The sequence below is a fragment of the Papilio xuthus genome, unplaced genomic scaffold (genome assembly GCF_000836235.2).
Source record: "Papilio xuthus unplaced genomic scaffold, Pxut_1.1 DF827777.1, whole genome shotgun sequence".
Lineage (NCBI taxonomy): Eukaryota > Metazoa > Arthropoda > Insecta > Lepidoptera > Papilionidae > Papilio > Papilio xuthus.
Genome location: NW_013530872.1, coordinates 6,194,848 through 6,215,297, shown reverse-complemented (window position 1 = coordinate 6,215,297; position 20,450 = coordinate 6,194,848). Strand labels below are relative to the sequence as shown.

General features: G+C 33.6%; 1 protein-coding gene across 2 annotated transcripts in view; it reads left to right on the top strand.

Annotated features, from left to right (window-relative positions):
• Window positions 1-19,710, top strand: part of mew (multiple edematous wings) — a 61,895-nt gene extending 42,185 nt beyond the window's left edge. The window contains exons 2-17 of one of the 2 annotated variants that reach the window (XM_013309531.1): window positions 10,773-10,897; window positions 11,408-11,431; window positions 13,086-13,203; window positions 13,613-13,726; window positions 13,851-14,062; window positions 14,337-14,562; window positions 14,991-15,387; window positions 15,497-15,877; window positions 16,134-16,329; window positions 16,520-16,671; window positions 16,818-17,068; window positions 17,264-17,366; window positions 17,663-17,798; window positions 17,889-18,187; window positions 18,405-18,629; window positions 18,882-19,710. In XM_013309531.1, coding sequence (XP_013164985.1) covers window positions 10,773-10,897; window positions 11,408-11,431; window positions 13,086-13,203; window positions 13,613-13,726; window positions 13,851-14,062; window positions 14,337-14,562; window positions 14,991-15,387; window positions 15,497-15,877; window positions 16,134-16,329; window positions 16,520-16,671; window positions 16,818-17,068; window positions 17,264-17,366; window positions 17,663-17,798; window positions 17,889-18,187; window positions 18,405-18,629; window positions 18,882-19,118 — 3,196 coding nt within the window. In that variant the 3' untranslated portion in view covers window positions 19,119-19,710. The remainder of the gene's footprint in view (window positions 1-10,772; window positions 10,898-11,407; window positions 11,432-13,085; window positions 13,204-13,612; window positions 13,727-13,850; window positions 14,063-14,336; window positions 14,563-14,990; window positions 15,388-15,496; window positions 15,878-16,133; window positions 16,330-16,519; window positions 16,672-16,817; window positions 17,069-17,263; window positions 17,367-17,662; window positions 17,799-17,888; window positions 18,188-18,404; window positions 18,630-18,881) is intronic. The other variant, XM_013309532.1, reaches the window with a different exon arrangement.
• Window positions 19,711-20,450: the final 740 nt, after the last annotated feature.

The window sequence follows — 20,450 nt, the reverse complement described above, 5'->3', positions numbered from 1 at the left end:
TCTGCTAATTGGATACAATTTATTGCTTGGCCTTCGGAAACCGCTAGTCTCTGTTTATTTGAATAATTTACGTTGTCCGACACAATGTTATGGATGCAACTGTAGCAGGAATTTAGAAAGCGACTCATACTAACAGTTATATCAAAGGCAACAACCATCTATAATAGCCAAATTTATTAGGAAGATTGTTCGTAAACATAATTTGTAGGTCTCACACTAAATACATGCGTCAAAGATGTTTTAAGTCTAGTTGTTATTTCATACAAATTGCCGGTGTTCAAAGTCGTTCAAACTTACAATGTTTGTCTGACAGTGAGTGGAATTCATCTTTGAGAGGTTTATTGTTTTACAGCATTGTTATCTGCGTCTACAGAATTTTAACAGTCCTTAATCGCAGCACTAGTATTACATTCTTTTGCTAATGATCATTCTTATATGGAAGTAATTAGTGGCGGAAAATACTTGAGGGTTAATATCCAGCCAGTTTTATTCGAAGCATGTATTGTTACGTCCAGTTTGCGTCCAATCAGTTTAAATTTCTCCGTACAAGGAGCTAGGGTCCGGTCTGGTATTATTAAGGATCATTACGTTAGCCGTCTAAGCTTGTATGTCATAAAATTTACATTTCTGATATCGTTTCTCGTTAAAATGTGAAGTAATATTTCTATTTTAATTTAATCTAAATGATTTATACCTTATTTATCAATTTAGAGTTTTATCTAATAACCAAGAGTCATCAATCATAGTAGTATAAATATTCTAGAGGCTCCATGCTAATGCGACGATACTTTTACTATAATGTTTGCATTTCTTCGGAATAAATTGCGAAACAAAGGTCGTCGTTGTGGTCCAGTGACCCAATTCTCACGTGATGGGGCCATTGAACGGTTGGCAACCGCTCTCCGTTCATTCACTCAATTGCCTCTTCCTGTTCACTGTTCATGGCCCGCGACAATGCGACTAGTCAAGGTCGGCTATATGTATTAATCACATTCCAACCCGTTGATTGACCGGCATTCCGTGACGTATAGTCTTTACCTCTTATTTAACACTAATAGCATGGAAGAAGACGACGCAACGTAAAACATGTTTTAGAAGGATGTTGATGATCTTTTCAAGTAATTATGTTTTAACAAGATTAAAGAAATACGATAATCAAAAAGAAAGGCGCCTTTTAAATACATTTAGTTTTGAATTTAAAAAGCATGAATTCAAATCAAGACCACTTAAAAGGTTTCTAGTTACATTCTACGCGCATATGGACTCAGAAGATTATGACAACCGATACAAGTTTTCTTTTTATTAACATGTGTGAATCGTACGTACTAAGAAATGATATCAAACATTATGCAGTACACGCTGACCTGAATCCCGTATTGCCGAGAGAGATTCCAAAATAGACTTCCGACGAGGGTCGTTGCTTTTGTGTATTTTTGTCACAACGTTCCGGCTGCCGCTGGGAATTATTTATCTTTATTTGTATTAATGTAAACACTTTCATCGCAACGGAACATTTATTTTTGTATGTTGATTTATTAATTTTAGAGTACACGGTTATTTATACGAATGCTGTGGAGTTAGTTAATTAAAACATGCGGATGCCTACGAAATTTATTATAGTTAAATCCACGGTGAAACTTACAATTAAAAATTATGTTCAACGAATTTGAATTTTATTTCTGTCTAAAATTGTACAGTTTTGATGCAACTATCTTCTTCTTCCGACAATTAAGCTTATACAATTGCGTTAAATAAAGCTGTTGCCACCGCATGCGAAACAATAACCACATGACCTTTGGAATTTGTACTTTGAGCTGTAAACTAGGCATAATTTAACTTATTAAGTTAAATTGCCACAATAAACACGGAGCGCTGTCGTATTGACACTTACTGATCGCTGCCGTCGGAGGCGGCGTGAGAAAGGCCCGACATACGTCAATATTGACCCTGGGGTACGCATATTTAGACTCACAATACGGGTTAAGCAACTTACTAGTACACGAGTTACTTACTTTAATTTTTGGAAGAAATAAAAGACACAAAGAAACGCGATAAAAACATTTACATAAAATGTATATTGCCATTTGAGACCGATCTAATTATATGATCTTACTTAGTAAAGAAAAATAGAGTGCCTAATTTAATTAAAACCATTAGAGTTATTATTGCCTCAAATTATATCTGTTATACTTTAGCATTTTTAGCATATATTCTACGCATCTCTCCACAATAACAATTTACAGTCTAGATCAACATTGCAATATAGAAGATATTATTGGTCCAGAGTTAGACTTGGTCGCCCACACGTTGAAGTTTGATATCTGACTAACGCATACCAGCCATTATTTACTCCCGACCAGAGAAACAGGTTTGCGTTAATCTGCAAGGAACTGGCCCCTCGCTGCGTGCACTTCACGGGGACCTTGTTTGATTTATATTTCTTAGTATCTCGTGAATCGTAGATTTATAAGGACCATTTGTTACATAGACTAGTTGCATTGTCCACAAACGCGTAGGCCAACTGTGCTATTTCCTGGTCTAGGATTATTTGAATTGCTAGTCCTTGTTACAATGATAGTAACTACGTAGAAGATTTTAAATGAATACTAAATTGTAAAACGGAAAGATTTGTTTAAATAAAATATCATTTTTAATTAACTACCGAAAATGCTAAACGCATAGAAATTAAGTGTAGCAACCACTAGGTCCCTATAATTTGCTGATAGTTTTAGGTTTTTCATTCAAATATTCTGTCAGTTCATACTTTTGAGAATAAGAAATTTCTGGACATAGACATATTTCAATATTGTAACAATGGAAAATAGAAGCTTTATTCAATGAAGAAAAACATTGAATCCATCCACACTCTTTTTGTTTCAACTCTTAATTAACGCAATAAGAAAAAATATAGTTGGTTTCGTGTGAAATCTTCGCTTAACGAAGCTGCGGCTGTGGACCGCAATGTGCGACTATTTTTTAACATGTCGAGATTTCTGAGAATACTTTAATTAACCTCGTCTTTAAAAAGAGAGAATCATCTCGTTTACTGTTTCTGTAGACGTTTTAACGTATCATTCTTCATTTGTTTATCATTTAATTTGGGATGTAGCTGAATGGTTTAGGTTAGCTATAGGCCGCGACTTCGTTCGGTACGAAAGAAAACTTAATTAGTAGCATACGTGTTTTTCTAGACTATGATCTACATCCATATCAAATTTTTATTAACAAACATCCATCCATCCATTCAAATATCTAAACTGTTTTATGTATAAAATTAGTAAGATGGTTGGAGATGAGGTTTTAATTTCTTACTTTTTGGTAAAGTTATCCCAATGATAAACTTTCGGGTATTAGCATAAAGTCATCGAAACAGTTATGCTTAAACGAAATCGCATGCAATAAAATCTACAAAGACATAATTGTGTAAAAAAAAACTAAAGATGAAAAAATTTAAATAAAATAAAAATTTAAACATTACAAAAATCAATAAACTTTCATTCAAGAATGCACTTGAATCTTCTCCTTTTAAGAAAAGTAGATTCGTGATCTTCGTGTAGTTAGCTATTAAGTGGTGAAGCTTGTTCAAACAATCGGCAAGACGAAAGCTATGACCCGCGGTGACCGGTGGAAAGTTGATTTATCATTTGAACACACGGCAGCAACATATTGCTAATATTTGTTAAGAAAGTTATGTTTCATTAAAATAACATTAACATGTTCTATTAACATTAATTACTCCGTTGTTTATAATAGTAATTGCAATGACAATATTGTTAAGAAAAAAACAAAAACTCTTAGTTGCTAAACATTTTTATTGTTATTTGGTATGTTAATACTAAATTACATTAGTTTAGTATAATTATTTTATACATGAGCTAGACATTTCAACTCAAGTTTTCAAAGTTTTTTTAGTGGAATAAATATATTTCCTCAACTTTAAAGTTCCTGAACTTAAAGTTTTATTACATCTTTACAAACTTATGAGTTTATTTTCGTTATTTCATATGTATGTGACGAAGCGACCGTTTGTAAAACATGATTGTAACAACCCTTTGTTACGGGCAGCGTTGTGAAGCACAAGCAAGTCACGAACTGACCACTATCTCGGCTTACTGCTAATGAGCGATCGCGTCGCCTGATACCTAGGGTTGCCACCTCTGTGGTAATCGCTAATTTAAAAGATATTATCTGCATTAAGTTCTTATTAGATGCTACGATACCTTCGTTGATGCAATCTACGATGTAATTATATTAATTAACCTGGAGCACATTATCTTCTTTTGGTTAACTTTCATAGATTAATTCTAATTCGATTGTTAGATATTCTACGGATAATCTAGTATGGCTATAGTTAGGTATGAGAAAACACAACATGTACTATAAGTTTTAAGGCTGCTGAAGGATTTAATTTTCTTGATTAGCTTTGTTATTCTTTCATTTTTTCATGAAAAGGTCATTTGCGACAACCCTAACAGCGTAGCTTCTAATGAACTTATTTCATGAAACAAGATATGTGTGCTTAGTAAAGTTAAGCTGGTACGTTAAACACTACATGCGAAATTGTAAAGTAAAAATGACGATTTTTGGACATCTGTTTCAAATAAGTATTATAAATTTTGTTAATTTTATAATTTTTATGAGTGTCAACCCTATTGTGACAGAGCAACATGCATCTGCGTGCTTTACTGTCTCCACGTGTGTTTACGGCAGATTTTATTTTTAAAAGCAATAATGCTGACAAGATGGTAATTTAAGATCCAAACGAGACGAAAAACAATGTAAAAAGATTTAACGTATATCGTCGTTAAACTGTCTTTTAAAATAAAATTATTTACTCATTTCTTCCCTATACTTATTTACTCAGTTATTTTGTGGATACTATTTATTTTAGTAAAATTATTAAATTAAAAAAAATATTATAATAAAATTTGTTGGATGAAAATTTATATATTGAAACTTTTACTTTTCTATACTTGAAAGAAAAACAAACTGGCTGGTACTAAGTAACTGGCAGGCTACATAATATTTAGCTTTAGCTATCGTAAACTAGGCATCAGTATAACAAGAACCTTTCATTTTAAATGCGGTGTTTCGTCATCTGTTGTGAGCCATGTTACTGCACCCACTCAATCACACCGGCACAGGTAATAAATTCTAAATGTCACAGAAGATGATGCGTTTTGAATCCATTACCTCAACGCATTCGCGATTCATTATTCAATTTTATATTCTAACAACAATACAATTACGGTATATTTTCAATTGTACATAATACAATGATTTCTATTATCACATTGTGTTAGAACAAAACCTCCAGTGACAAGATTACTCCCGAGAGGTCACGGTTTCATCATATGTGGTACGATTAATTAAATAGGTCTATGGGTGTTGTGTAATTTACATTAAAACTCAGAAAGAGAACAAGTAATATTTTTTTTGGTTTATATTGACAAATATTGTAGTAAATATCTTCGTGTGTGAAGACTACCTACAGATATTAAATTATACAAACTTTTGTGAGACATTATAATAAACATATGTAAAAACGGCTAAACACTCACGTATATTCGTCCGGTGGCAGCACTGACTAATTTCGAGCCCAACGGCCCTTTATCAGGGTGAGTGGGACTGTTATTATTTCGCGGACGCGACCCGTCGCGCACTGGACTCGAAACTAGTCGGTGCCGCTACCGGAGGAATATACGTAAGTGTTTAGCCGTTTTATATAAGTTTACCTACATATAGAATAGAATTTACATGTTATTTATTTACTTTCGCCAATGAATTTGACAAAAATAATAGAAATTGTATTGTATAAGTATAATTATTTATGAAAATCGACAGCCATATTTTCTTTAAACGTCAAATTTGCATGAAAGCTTATTTCCATACAATTTGCCCCACACACGTTGCGGTGTCGTCTTTCTGCGAAAAGCTCGTATGAAATTGCAATTTCATTACCAACATGCTCGTTTCTCTGTCGAAGAATTTCACAAACTGATTTAATACGTACTTTTAATATTATGTTAACGGGTTTTAATTAAATTTATTGCTTTAAAATTATATTTATATGTCGATGGCTCATTCCATCCCTTATTCGAATATCAAAAACGATATTTTAAATGTGTAGTGTGTTTAAAAATATGAGGTTATTTTATTAATTTAAATAACCTTGAAACAAGTCTATATGATTTTATATTATTAGTGTTTTGACTCTTTACGTTTCCTATAATTTTCTTCCTTATTTTTACGATTTTGTAAAAGAATTTAACTCGAACTTCGAGTTATACCAAGTTGTTATCAAAAAATCCAAAAACACGATATTATCCGTTTATGTTCGTGTTTGTCTCTTTCAAATTTTATAGGGATGTGTTTATGTACGTTTACAATAACGTGGGGACAATGGCCGGGGTTTGCGGTGGACCACCGGCAGAGACATCGCTTTCCTCCCTTTTAGATTTTTTTAACCGAAACATTTACGTTTACGGTAATGACATAAATTTAGGGGCGGTTTTATGGCTGTTAAAGGTTAACACCAAAAGCAAATCACTTGTAGATGTCAGCAGTTTGTAAAAAATGAACTTTGTATATTATTTTACATACTGAAATAGGAAATGTACCACGAAACTATACAAAATATTTTCTTTCTTAGAAATTCATCTTAGTATAAAAATACTAGCTGTCTCCCGCGACTCCGTCCGTGCAAAATTAAAAAAAATTAATAAGTATACTTCCAGACTATGCTCTACATCTATGCCAAATTTCAACGAGATCCGTTCAGCCGTTCCGGAGATACCTTCAAACAAACATCTAGCCATCCATCTAAACTTTCTCATTTATAATATTAGTAACAAGTAAGATTGCTCTAAAATTATTTTTAAGTATTAAAACTTTCTACCAGGAGAGAAATAATGACAAATATACCACAGAGTATTAAATGTCGCCCCACAAACCGCATCCCTCTGTAGCCACTTCTAGTGTTTCTTTTTATCGTGTCTTTTTGAGTTTTTGAGCTATTGAATTTTTTCATATAGAATTTCTATATGAAAATCTAGGAGGGTAAATGACAAATGTCAAAATACATCTTTGACTGTCTACCTATCTTTGCACAATTGTCATTAGAGTAGTGTAACTCTGTATTACATAAACTTAAGAAGTAATATTTGTGCAATGTACCGTACACTGTTTCCACTGTACAATGGCTTGTGGAAACACGTACATTTTGAACGTGTTGGAATCTCATTCACTGCTACCGCTCACGACCCGCACGCTCGGTGCCGCTTTGATCTTTATAATTCATTTAATGGAATCTTCAATACACTACTGATTGTTAATACCCATTTTACTATCGAATTGGATAATCTTTCTTTTACAAACGTAAGTAATAATAATTTAGTTATCTACCAAATAGAATTGACTGATATTTTTTTAAATGTATTTTGTTTTGTTCAATTGTTAAAGAATATACTGTTTTTGTATAATAAATAGATTAAGTTGGCAGTGTAGATACTATTTATGTCATTCGGAAGAACGGAACTTCCAATCACAAGCCTTTAAAGGATGCTTAAATGGAAGTCCCGGTACAAGTATCATTATGTACCATTTCTGTTGTAAAATTAAATCGTTTTCAACAAGCAATAAGAGAGATTTCTACATAGAACTTGATGAAAACTATTACAGTTATTTTTCTAGTTTACTACCTACCAAGTTTAGGAGAATTTAGACTAATTTTAAGATTCAAAATCCCTGTTACAATGCCAATTAGCTAATTTATATAAGGATTAGATTCTTCGCAAGGGCTTTTAACGATAAGCAGTTCGTAAAATAAATTACATTGCTACTAAACCTGCCGAATCTTTATGTGCCAATAAAACAAGTCGGGACAAAATGGACGGAATGCATTTTTATTGTTAACCTTATCTAAATGGTAGTGCAATGTTGTGCGATATCTTTGAAGTATGGAGAGTGATAAATTTGTGTGAATTTATTGGTTTAAGGCGCGGTCGACGATGCGGTGTGGGAGCGTCAGTCTATCGTCCGTTGGTTGTTTGGGTTTCGTCGCTTAATGGAAGGATCCGGTTACCTTTCGCAAAGACATTATGTTAAATTGTTGTTCGGAAATTTTTGTTTTTATTAGAATTATTTCATCATTTTCAATTATTTACACGAGCGAAATTATTATAAAAATGTCATTAAAAATGTTAGGTTACATTCTTATCCTTGACTATTAATTTTTTTTGACATAATTTTTTTTATGGTTTTTTGATGAATAATTTATTGGTGGGTTGGTTGCAATTTTGTAGACTGAATCAGCAATTATATATTTATTATAGTGGGCTAATCTTCTTATAATAAAATATAATAGAATTTCTTGTCAGAATTGACCCTCACTTGCGCCATTACACTACAAACTGTTTCTCAGGCAAGTTAAAATTATCGATGTATTAATAGCATAAATATACCTTTTGTGCTTTGTATACGCAGTATTATTTAGTAAGCGATCTATCAGGTAACAATAGTAATTTGTTTCAGTCAGGGCCTTCATACGCTGTCGTAAACAAGCGCGTAGGCGCACTCAGTACCCCAATGGGGGCAAGATCGATATATTGATGTGGGCGCGACACCGTTGCACTTTAACGAACCCTTTGTATCGTAAATTGCCCATGAGGGCCTGACCGATTGCCTTTTGCATTTATAAAAATTAAGCTCACTCCCACGCATCGCTTCATGAAGATTAAGAGATATCTATCGAGATTGCCTGATTAATGCTTGGGAATATTATGAGATATCAATTAAAGGTATCTGTTTATGACGGCATAGTTATTTAAACTAATGTAATTGACCTAAATGTAACGAAGTATTGAAAATTTGTTAAATTTAGTTATTGAAAAGCAATAAATATTATGAAATATTTATGAACTTTGTTGGTGATCTGGTTTAAATAGTTTATCTTACTGAACTATACAATAAGCATACTTTAAGCGCCTTCTACGAAAATCTCTTGCGCAACGCTTAGATAAAAAACTGTCGCAACATCAAGCAAAAACAATGAGCTCCTAATTATAACTGCGTTCGTGCTTTCTTTATTGTTATTGTTAAAGGTCACCGACCTTTATGTGTGGGCGCCTAATAAATAGTAGAATAGAATATACTTAACGGTGTAACTTTTGTAATTTAAAAAGTAACAGCCCTAATAATCGTATTACTCTAACAACAGAGACGAACGACTAGTTTTGTGATAATTTTATAGATATTGGTACAGATCCTACCAGTTTTATTTTTGAGCAAGTCCTAGCAGATCGAAAACCACAATATTTCCCACCTAGTTACAATTACCGCAAACATTACTATGATCCAGAAAAATCGATCATTTTTAACAGTATAATAATTTGTAAGGAACGATAACGTGCCTGCAGCGAGAAATCTACCCTAATTAGAATAGTCTTACTAATATTATAAGTGCGAATGCTTGGATGGATGTTTGTTGGAAGGTATCTCCAAAACGGCTACATGGATCCGGGGTTAAAATTTGGCATAGATGTAAAACATAGCCTGAAAGATCACATAGGGTATCAAAAGTATTTTTTTTAATTCTGAGCGGACGGTGTCGCAGGCGACAGCTAGTATAGAAATAAATCCATCCAATATTTATAAAATATTTTACTGTATGTTTTTATTGAAACGACTAATTGCCTTTTCAATTTAAGTCATTAAACGACCCCACATATAAATTAAATTGGCTGTATACTTGCTGGAAATACCCACATGGTAGCAAAGCCGCGGAATTCCGGGATACATTAACATAAAACGTGTTTTCATTTAATTAATTTCACTACCCTCATAAACATGATAATAATTAATTGATACAAATTAGGTAATGGTGTTCATTTTCGACTTCAAATGATGAATGTAAAAGTGTAAATGTTGGTTGTGGTGCTAAAGAATTTTGTGATGTGAATTACGTCAAAATTATTTACGTTGGCCGTCATCAACATCCCTGGCTTTATCCCAATCATATGGGGTCGGCACACAAGGTTTTATAAACATAAATATTAATTCTGGATTTTAGTTTTTTATCATTAAATAACTATTTAATTATTAAAATTAATGATTATTTAATTTATTGAATTCAAATAATTTTATTATACAATTATTTTATTTTATTTAATAATTTTAATTATTAATAATTATTTAATTAATTGAATTCAATTGGTAACAAATATTCTTTCATATCTCTATGTATGTAGGTACTAATAAAAATAAAGTATATATAAAGCATTACATTAAATACATATTCCGTATGATGATATACTTTAATATATGATAATAGGGTTCGCGTCCGTCATACAAATTTGGTGAATGAGGCTAGATTAGTTTGGTGGAGCCAACAGTATGATTAGAGGCCGACATTACGATGTAATGAAGCGACCGGCACAACGATATCCGCCTCATTACATCTCATTGTGGAACTTGTCTGTTTGTCATGCTTTATTATACTAGTAATTTCCTTCAAGTTCGTCTGCTTGACACATTATATTAACTCAAATAGAATTGTGTATGTAGTTAAAGTAATATTGCGGGAAAAAATAGAGCCCAATATAACGGAAATTCAAACGTTACATGATGTATTAGGTTCCGTACATACAGACCGCAGCGGAGAGCAGAGCTGATTTTTTATCCGGCCTGTGTAAACGGACCCTTATATGTTCAGTCAGAGGAATACTTTTTTTTAAAGTGAATGTAGCTGTAGTAATATAAACCTCTTGTTTTAGGTTACTAGTCGGGGCACCATTGGGTCAAAACCTTCAACCGAACACGACAAGGTCGGGGGCGCTATGGAGGTGTCGACTGACCCCTGCCTTAGGAGACTGCGAACAAATCATAACGGACGGAAAGAGTGAGTTACACTGTATTAGTATTAAGGTCACTAGACATAAAGGGTCGGTAAAATTATAAGTTACATGATCATATGTATATCATTAATCAAATGCTCATTAGGTTATGTGTCATCTCATTTGACCTCTACTGATAACCATATCAGAAGCATTGTTCTGCGTCTGTTTATAAATGTAAATATTTATTCTGTGCATATAATATTCTTAGAACTATTTCGAGATATATTTAAAGATTATCGTAGTTATCAAAATGTATCTATTTACATATGTAGTAAGTAGTTAAAGTAGAATGTAGTTCACTGAAATATTCTATAGATAGGCTGGAACACATTTTAGTTTCAAATGTGTGGACACACAAAATCACGTTGTTACTAAATATAGGCACATGAATAGAATTAGCGTTTACACTGTTAGGTGCAAGAAGCTGGAACATAATTTGATACTTCGTATATTATAAAGTAGTTTTAATATTTAATTAAAATGTTGTCTTTTGTCGGTGGTGCCCCAAACAGCGAAGTACGGCAAGATAGACAAGAGTAAGTGAGCTGTGGTCTCAATCCCTTTTGTATTTAATCATTATGCTCCCGACTAATAATAACTAATTGCTGTTTTTTTTATTTTTTAATATTTATTTTTTGATCTTACTAATAGCCCCCCATTATGCAAGTTCCAGCAGATCATCAAATTACAACGCATGCGTTAACTAACTTTGAAACGTAGAAATATCACATCGTAAGCATTAAAGATTTACTTCCATTGAAATAGAGTAGTGAATCATCTAAAAATAGCATGAATTAACATTTCAAGGATACTCTATTTGTAGCTGCTCTGTCGGAAATGAATCTTGAATGCAATTGTATGAATCAACACTAACAGCTTGCAAAAACACCCACTCACAGGCTTTAGCTGAGCACTTGAAGCAATAAATATTATTATAATATCTAAAATATAAGGAATTTGTTACGCGATTCTACAAGCAATCAAATTACATTGCTTGCAGCAAATACGTATACATAGATTTGTAGATAGCGCCGTTGTTTTCAAAGTTTTCCAAACAAATATTCGTAGATTTAGTAAATTAAATATAGACATTAAATAGAAATAGAAAACCGCGCAGAATTGCTTTTAAATTAATTTTTTTAATGTAGATAAAATTTAACACAAATAAAAAATCATTCGTGGTGACTGGCAACTTTAACGAATAACGATTTAACAAACACGACATAAAAATAAAAAACAAAAAACTAAAATTTGCACTTTTGATAAAAAGTATTTATGTCAATCGAAACAACCAAATTATATCTGGTTTCGATGAATAATCTCGTCTAACAAGTAGCCAATCAAAAGTTAACGTAACGCTGGGCCGAATAACATAATCAGTAACAGTTAGTCATACTTACAGTAAATTAAAATAGTGAAATTAATTTGGTGTTTACTTGGTGAATTAACGTATCGGCCATTGATTAATTTTTATCAGTATCAGCTCTAAATTAACAACTAGTAGTCTTCGATAACGTTATATTAACATGAGACCACACTTAAGTGATTGTACACTGTTCTTAATGTTCGTTTTCAGGATGCGGTAATCTGTCACCACCTTTTTGATTTAGTTTGTCACAGTAATATATAGGTTATTTTTTTAATCAAATATGTTTATGCATGTATCATTACTATGATAGTAGTTTTACATTCGCACGGTGTTTGCGTAATGTGAAAATGGATTTTTGATCACTTTGCAAGAATTTATTAATTACGCTATGCCGAAAATCATTTTTTTTTATCTTGCATCATCCACGCCTACTGCAGTGCTTTGCATTTGCCGAAGTACCACATCGGTATGATTGGGAATGAATTTATAAAAGCAACTAATTTATGGGTACAATCGGTATTCATATCATATTTTTAATTGCTTATTATTTTGAAAATTACGAATCTAATTCGACTTTATACATCGAAATTATTTGGGTTTATTTTTGTGATTAAAATTATTTATTTGTTAAAATTTATTTTGTGTCTAATTTCAAGCTTTGAAAGCTTTTTAATTTTGTTTTTTTATTAAATTATTGGAAAAAATTGTATTGATATGCAGCTCTTATATTGCGGAGTTAACCAAAATTTAAGTTGCTTGAATGTCTGGTGGTATATTTATTATGTTAAGAACATATTTTAATCGATGTGTACAATGTTTAGCGTTGGATTCTTATACTCTGACTGCGCCGTATGAAGATGAGATCAAGGATGGACAGTGGCTGGGAGTCTCCGTCAGGAGCCAGGGACCCGGCAGAAAGGCGGTTGTATGTGCACACAGGTAAACTCAAATTACAAAGAACGAAGTTCAGAATCGATTTCGATTCGAATCGAAAACGGTTTGTTTATTCATTTAAATGTAGTGAATGTAAACAGTATGACTCAACTACTGGCGCCAATATATACTAGAATGCTCTTGAAGTAACAGAATGTCCGCGTTCATATGGAAATTACCAATTCAAAATTACGCAAGGAAGAAATATTTAATATTATAAAAAATGACGATATTAAAAAAATAAGTTTCATGCAGTCCTAGTAGTTATGGGTTTCATTTGCAGCAAGAATTGTTAATTCTTCGTAATGTAATCGTTTACTAGAAATAAAACATCCTATTTTTTCTTATACTAAAAAGTTACACTAAACAATTTAACTACAGAAATGAAATGTTATATTTTTGTTTGCCTTTTTAGATACATCCGCAAGTCCGGGGAGTCGCAGTTTGGCCAAGGCCTATGCTACACTTTGAGCAACGATCTTCAACTCTTAGATTCTTGGGAGCCGTGCCGAGGTCGATCAGTGATTAAGTAAATATTTTTACCACAGCATAACATACGATCGAAAAAACATAAAAACTATATTGCTTGCAAATTGCCCAATTAAAAAATTGTTCATTTAACTTTAGTACCTTTATTGTTTTTTTTTATTTAGGGAGCATGAAGAATTCGGATTCTGCCAAGTAGGAACTAGCAGTTCTCTACTGGAAGACGATACTCTACTGATTGGTAGTCCAGGGCCCTACACGTGGAGAGGGACAATCTTCACGCACGATACAAATGACGACCTCCTGGAGAGAGACATGTCTTTCTATATGGCACCAGTTGAAGACGGCTTGAGTCCTGTAGAAAAGTATAGTTACCTTGGTAAGATAACGTTCAAAGAGAAAAAAAGATCAACTTTTTGAAATATATATTTATAATCATAAGTAAATTTTCTCTACATACTTATACCTAAGCACAAAAATCATTTTTTAATGGAATGATGTGCAAATTTCGGTCTTTGAATTTAAAGATTGAACATATCATTGTTAATACATTAAGTATAAATTAGAAAAAACAATAACAATTTAATCTAACACCTTTGTAATCACAAAAAGATACATTTTAAAAACTAAATATTATTACTATCTAATTCCAGGTATGTCAGTGACAGGCGCAGGTTTCTTCAACTCGGTGCCATCATACGCGGCAGGGGCGCCCCGAGCACGCGGTACAGGACAAGTGGTCATCTTTAGCAAACGAGTCATCAAAGACTGGGGTCGCACCGACATCGATATACTGGAGTATAACTTGACACTGAACGGAGAACAGTTCGGATCGAGTTTCGGTTACGAAGTCGCCTCTGCTGATGTCAATGGAGATGGGTAGGTTTTTACAACAGAAATATTAGGTTACATAACAAATAAAAGATGTAATTAAGTACAAGAATACTGGAGTCTTCAGAACATTGTCTCACTGAGGAAATTATTAATAAACATTCCGTTCAGTTGAAGTAAAATATGAGGCCGTAGTATTGTCAAATACTTGACCTGATTCTTTACATATTGCTCGTCTGCATTTTAGATAACTTTATGCAATATAAGCAATATTTAAGCGCTTTTTCAATTGACGCATTAAATGTATTATAAAACTAGCTGTCACCCGCGACTCCGTCCGCGCGGAGACTATGTTCTATATGTATGCCAAAATTCATTAAGATCCGTTCAGCTATTCTGGAAATACCTTCAAAAACATACATCCATCCATCCATCTAAACAATAGTATTATTAACACTGAAAAAAATATTTTCCAGGTTACCAGATCTTTTAGTTGGAGCACCGTTTTATTTTTCAAGAGACTCCGGTGGTGCAGTGTACCTGTATCTGAATAACAAGTACAGTCTACGTCAAGAGTATGACGTTAAGATAACTGGTAAACCAGAATCACAATTTGGTATTGCCATCGCTAATGCTGGAGATCTAAACAAGGATGGTTGCGAAGATATAGCTGTAGGCAGTCCATACGAAGGAAATGGAGTTGTATACATACATTTAGGTGATAGGAAGAAAGGCTTACATACGAAACCAGATCAAGTGATAGAAGCGGAATCACTCCCGAGGGTTATGAAGACATTCGGTTATTCACTTTCTGGTGGGGTCGATTTAGATGCTAACGGTTATCCCGATCTGCTAGTTGGCGCTTACGAAAATGTAAGACATTTTTGTTCCATATATTAATAGTGATAATTTTCCTCTAATTTAGGATGGGAAGGAACGATAAGAAAATCGAGTTTACAATTATTTATTTATTTATTTACAGAGCAGCGTCGCATTACTTCGAAGTAGACCGATTATCGATATTAAAACATCGATTAAACCATCGAATACGATTATAAATGTCGATCCATCGAAACAAGGATGTACTAAGGATCCAAGTTCCAACTACACATGCTTTCATTTCGAAGCTTGTTGTATTATAAAATCTCTAGTTAAATCCACGCAAGCAATAACACATGAGCTCAGTTACGTTATCGAAGCGGAAACCTTCTCCGGCGGGAGGAAATATTCCAGAGTATTATTGGATTCGGAGAAAACTAATATTGTAAATAAGACACTAAGATTGGGAAAGGACGTCGAAGTTTGTAGGCAACATATCGCGTACTTAAAGAATAACACAAGAGACATCCAGACTCCTATTAAGGTAAACAAATTGATTTTGTATCAGAATATCTCATTTTGCACCATGACGTTACCGTCAACACCATATTTAATAATGAACAAACAAAAATCCACGAGATTTATTTATTAGATAAATTTATCACGTTCACTTGATCTTATACTAGTCAGCATATTTACTATACTATAACTTATTCAAGTATGTTTAGTATTGCGAGTTAGTATATTACACCGAAATTAAAATAATAAAAGTAATGATAAATATCGTCTTATCTTTTCAGTTCCTAGTAACGTATAAGCTGGTTAACGTAGAACCAGTGTTCTCAACGGTAAAGGCGCTGCCGAATATCGATGACTTCCCCGTGTTGAACGCAACCGCAGTCACCGCCTTCAGTGCCAACTTCCTTAACGACTGCGGCACTGATGGTATTTGTGTTAGTGAGCTACGCGTCGATCCTGTACTGCTGCTGCCTAAATGTAAGTTTGTGTTTATTATCAAAAAGCGGTAGTGATGATGATATTTCATTTTAAAAGACTATTTACAAAATAAGAAGCTACAAGTTTCAGCTGAGCTTCTCTCTTCTTATATCTTATATATAGAATTTACTAACCAATTGGTAAACCTTCCTATGTTTGATTTTAATCGATAACTCTGTTTACATTTCAGCTGAAGATGGAAAGTCTTACGCACTAACTTTGGGCCAAGAGGAAGAAATCAAGTTGTCCATATCTATCGACAATTTGGGAGAATCTGCGTACGAGGGGCAACTGTTTGTGCAGCATCACCCGAGCTTGCATTATATCGCCGCTAACATATCCGTAAGTATTTCTAACATTTCATTTGTAAGGAAACAAATAATAACTTGAGTCAAAAACTCGAAGCTGGACCCTACTTTAAAAAGTAGAATTTTGTGAAAAGAATTTTATGGAGCGATATTATTTTACGATATTTAATATTTTTCTAGGACAAGCATATGATATGTTCGAGCGTAAACAAGACGATAGTATCGTGTATGCTGGAGAATCCATTCAAAAAGCAGCCGGAGGGTGCTGCGCCGGTCATCATGAGGTTCGACGCGAGGGCTCTGGAAGACAATGAGGCGACTATCTCGTTTACTGTGTGGGCTAACTCTACCTCCAAGGAGCGATACCCAGGAAAGAAACCCGCTAAAGTTGAAGCTTTGATTATAAAGAATGCAGAACTTTTGATCAAAGGGTAATAATTTTTCTGGTATTTATAGTTCGAATTTTAAAACGTTATAATTTGGAGACGTTTCGTCAAATGAAATATTATAGTATTAACAATTTTTTTTTAATTTTCAATTTGTCAGCGTGAACAAATGCTCAAAATCTGGGGACGTATAGTGAGCTGATGATGATGAGTAAGCAATGTATTGAATTATAATTGCAGTGTGGCGCGGCCGGAGCAGGTGTTCTACGGCGGCGAGGTGAAAGGAGAATCTGCCATGACTTACTTCGACGATATCGGCACCCGCGTAGTCCACACATATCAAGTAAATTCATTTTTATAATAACATGAACGATTGGGACTCATAATTCGTCGGTGTTATGTATACTTATAACCATCAGTAGATCAGATTTTTGTATAATTCTAGACACAAAAAGATTTTTTCAACATTCTTTTTCTGATCCCGTCAAAGTTGGTTTTACCATGCATTTCCACTGTCGAAACTCTTCTATTTTCAAACAAAACAAGAGAGATGTCAGTATGTTTTTGCATATCTGCTTCAGTAGTTTAAATCCATGGCTAGAATGATTTGTTCTAATGTGCTGAATGTTTTAAATGCAGATATTCAACGAAGGTCCACTGCGGGTGTCATCGCTGCAGGTGGTTATATCATGGCCTCACCAGGTGGCGGCGGAGGGGCCGCAAGGCAAGTGGTTGCTGTACCCTGAAGACTTGCCCACTGTAGATGGTGACGGTGGTAAGTTACCAATATTAATTTATAAAGTGCTGTAGTAAATTTTATAATGTTTCTTCGGCATCGTATAAAGTTATTTAAAATATTTTACAGATCAAAACAATGGAGAATGTTTCCTATCCGACGGTGAAATAAATCCGTTAAAACTTACAATGCGACCAGGCAGCACGGAACCATTGTTAGAAAATCTGGAAATGGACCCATTCTTTACCACGGGAAAACTAAGCGTCAGTTCCAATGAAAAGTTCAATAGAGAAAACAATAGAACTCGAAAAGTTATCGAATACTCATCAGCGTCAGAAAACAAAGTGAGGAGAAAAAGAGATAATGATGTAGTTAAAGCGGAAGCTTACACGGATAAAGATGGACACAGAAAACATGTGGTCAATATGGTAAGAGTAACTGAATTGTCTGTATTCTGCTTGAAGACTTTCTTCAGCTTATACTGAACGTTAATTTAACTGCAAGAAATTCGTAGACTACGAATTAAAAATCACTATAATAGTATTCGTGTGTAAATGACCTTGCAAATTGGAATTCACTAATTAGAAAATTGTAATTTATTTGATGTCAAATCCACAAAATTAATTTAATCATGTATCATTCCAGAACTGCCAAAAGAAGACAGCGAAATGCATTCAGTTTCATTGCATCATTTACGGGTTGCGACGCATGCAGGCGAGCACGATTACTGTGCGCGCACGGTTGTGGAACGCCACGTTAGTGGAGGACTACCCTCGCGTTAGTCATGTTAACATCGCCTCAAGCGCGGCGCTACGTATACCAGAGCACTACAACATACATCAGAGCAAGCATCACGACGACGTTGCAACGGTAATAAATACGATAATCTGAAATTTTTAGAACAAGATCAAAGTCTAAGGTGTAGTCGTAGTCAAAAACTCCGACTTCAGTGTTGGACTGTCCTAACAATGTCGAAGAGTTACATCATTCGAATTATATAAAACTTAACTTTTTATCTTAAAATCTATCTTTCCTAGAGGATAAAGGCACCCTTGTTGGTGATTTTCAGTCTTGTACTGTCGTATAAATACATAAGTTAATTAAAAACAATGTTTTTTCTAGGTTGAAACTGTTGCATATCCAGATTTGAAGATAAGCGAACCTTCAGAAGTGCCTTTATGGGTGATCATCGTGTCAGTGATAGTTGGACTAATTGTGTTAATTTTGTTGATAATAGCCTTGTGGAAATTAGGCTTCTTCAAGAGGAGTCGACCGGACCCGACTTTGTCCGGAAACTTGGAGAAGAACAACCACGAGTCCAGTCCATTTATCGGCAGAGACAGAAACAGCATTCGATAGCTGTGTTACGTGTGGAATTTGTACTGGAACTTTAAAGTTTATATGTGTAACTCATTCTGGAACTTTAAAGTTTATGTGTGGAACTTATAAGTACAATTGTTTTATATAAAACAGTGTACATATTGAATGTGTTCGTCGTTGACTTTATTTATATAATGACGTGTATGTAAAGTTATATAATTTATAAATATCATTTGACTGTGATGTCTTCGTAGAGGAAAATGCGTGTTTGTGATGTTAAAGACGCTGGTATTGTTTTGTTGATGTTTGCACGAACACTAAAATTATAATAAAATATATTGTTTTATGACCAAGATTTAAATACATAGTGAGTGACACGATGCGTGTTTCGCAAATCTTCTCTACTACAAGTCTGGAGAAGTGACCAAGAATATATTTTACTAAAAAACAGAACATCCAGTATTGTATGATCCATAAAATTAACATAGATTCTAAACTTTCTAAGACATTTTGCGTTAATGTCTACAACAACTATTTTAGCAGATATATTTTACATGAAGAGCCTTAAATCTATGATATTAAATAAAATTTTAAAAATGAATAATTACCTAAAATATATTATTGAAAGGAGTCCCTTTAGGCAAGGTTCCGAAGATACTGGCAGCGTTCCCCCTATAATAATATGAGAACTGTTATTTCTATGTATTTAAATCTTTGCGTTAATTTAATTGCATTTCTGTAGTGTTTAATGAGAAATATATTTGTTTATATATTCAATTGAATATATATTATTTTGTAAATACTTGCCTTAATTATTATTTATTAAGTAATATTACTATATGTTTAAAATCGACTAGATTTTTTTACTAGTCAAAATATTTGTTATACCTGTGTAAGTCTTAGGGAAAAAATCCTAGTGAAAAAATACGGTCACAAATTAATAATAGTTTTATTATTGTTTGAAATGTACTACTTAAATCATGATCGTATATTTTACGTACTTAAACCTGAAATATCTTCTCACACCGACTTTTAAATTTGATTTTACTTTATACATGTATGTATCTCTTCCTAGGTCCCGCCGTAGTGGGGCAGAGGGAGTCAAATTAAAAAAAATAAACTTATATATAAATATGACAAATTCAGTATTGTTGATCAGAATATTTTAATACTGTTAATGATTTAAAAATCATCATCAGCTCACTATACGTCTCCACCAAGGGGCTCGGAGCCTACCCTAAGTTAGGGTGATTAGGCCATAGTCAACCACGCTGGCCAAGTGCGGGTTGGTTGACTTCACACATATCTTTGCATTACTTCTCAGATATGTGCAGGTTGCATCACGATGTTTTCCTTCACCATAAGAACGTC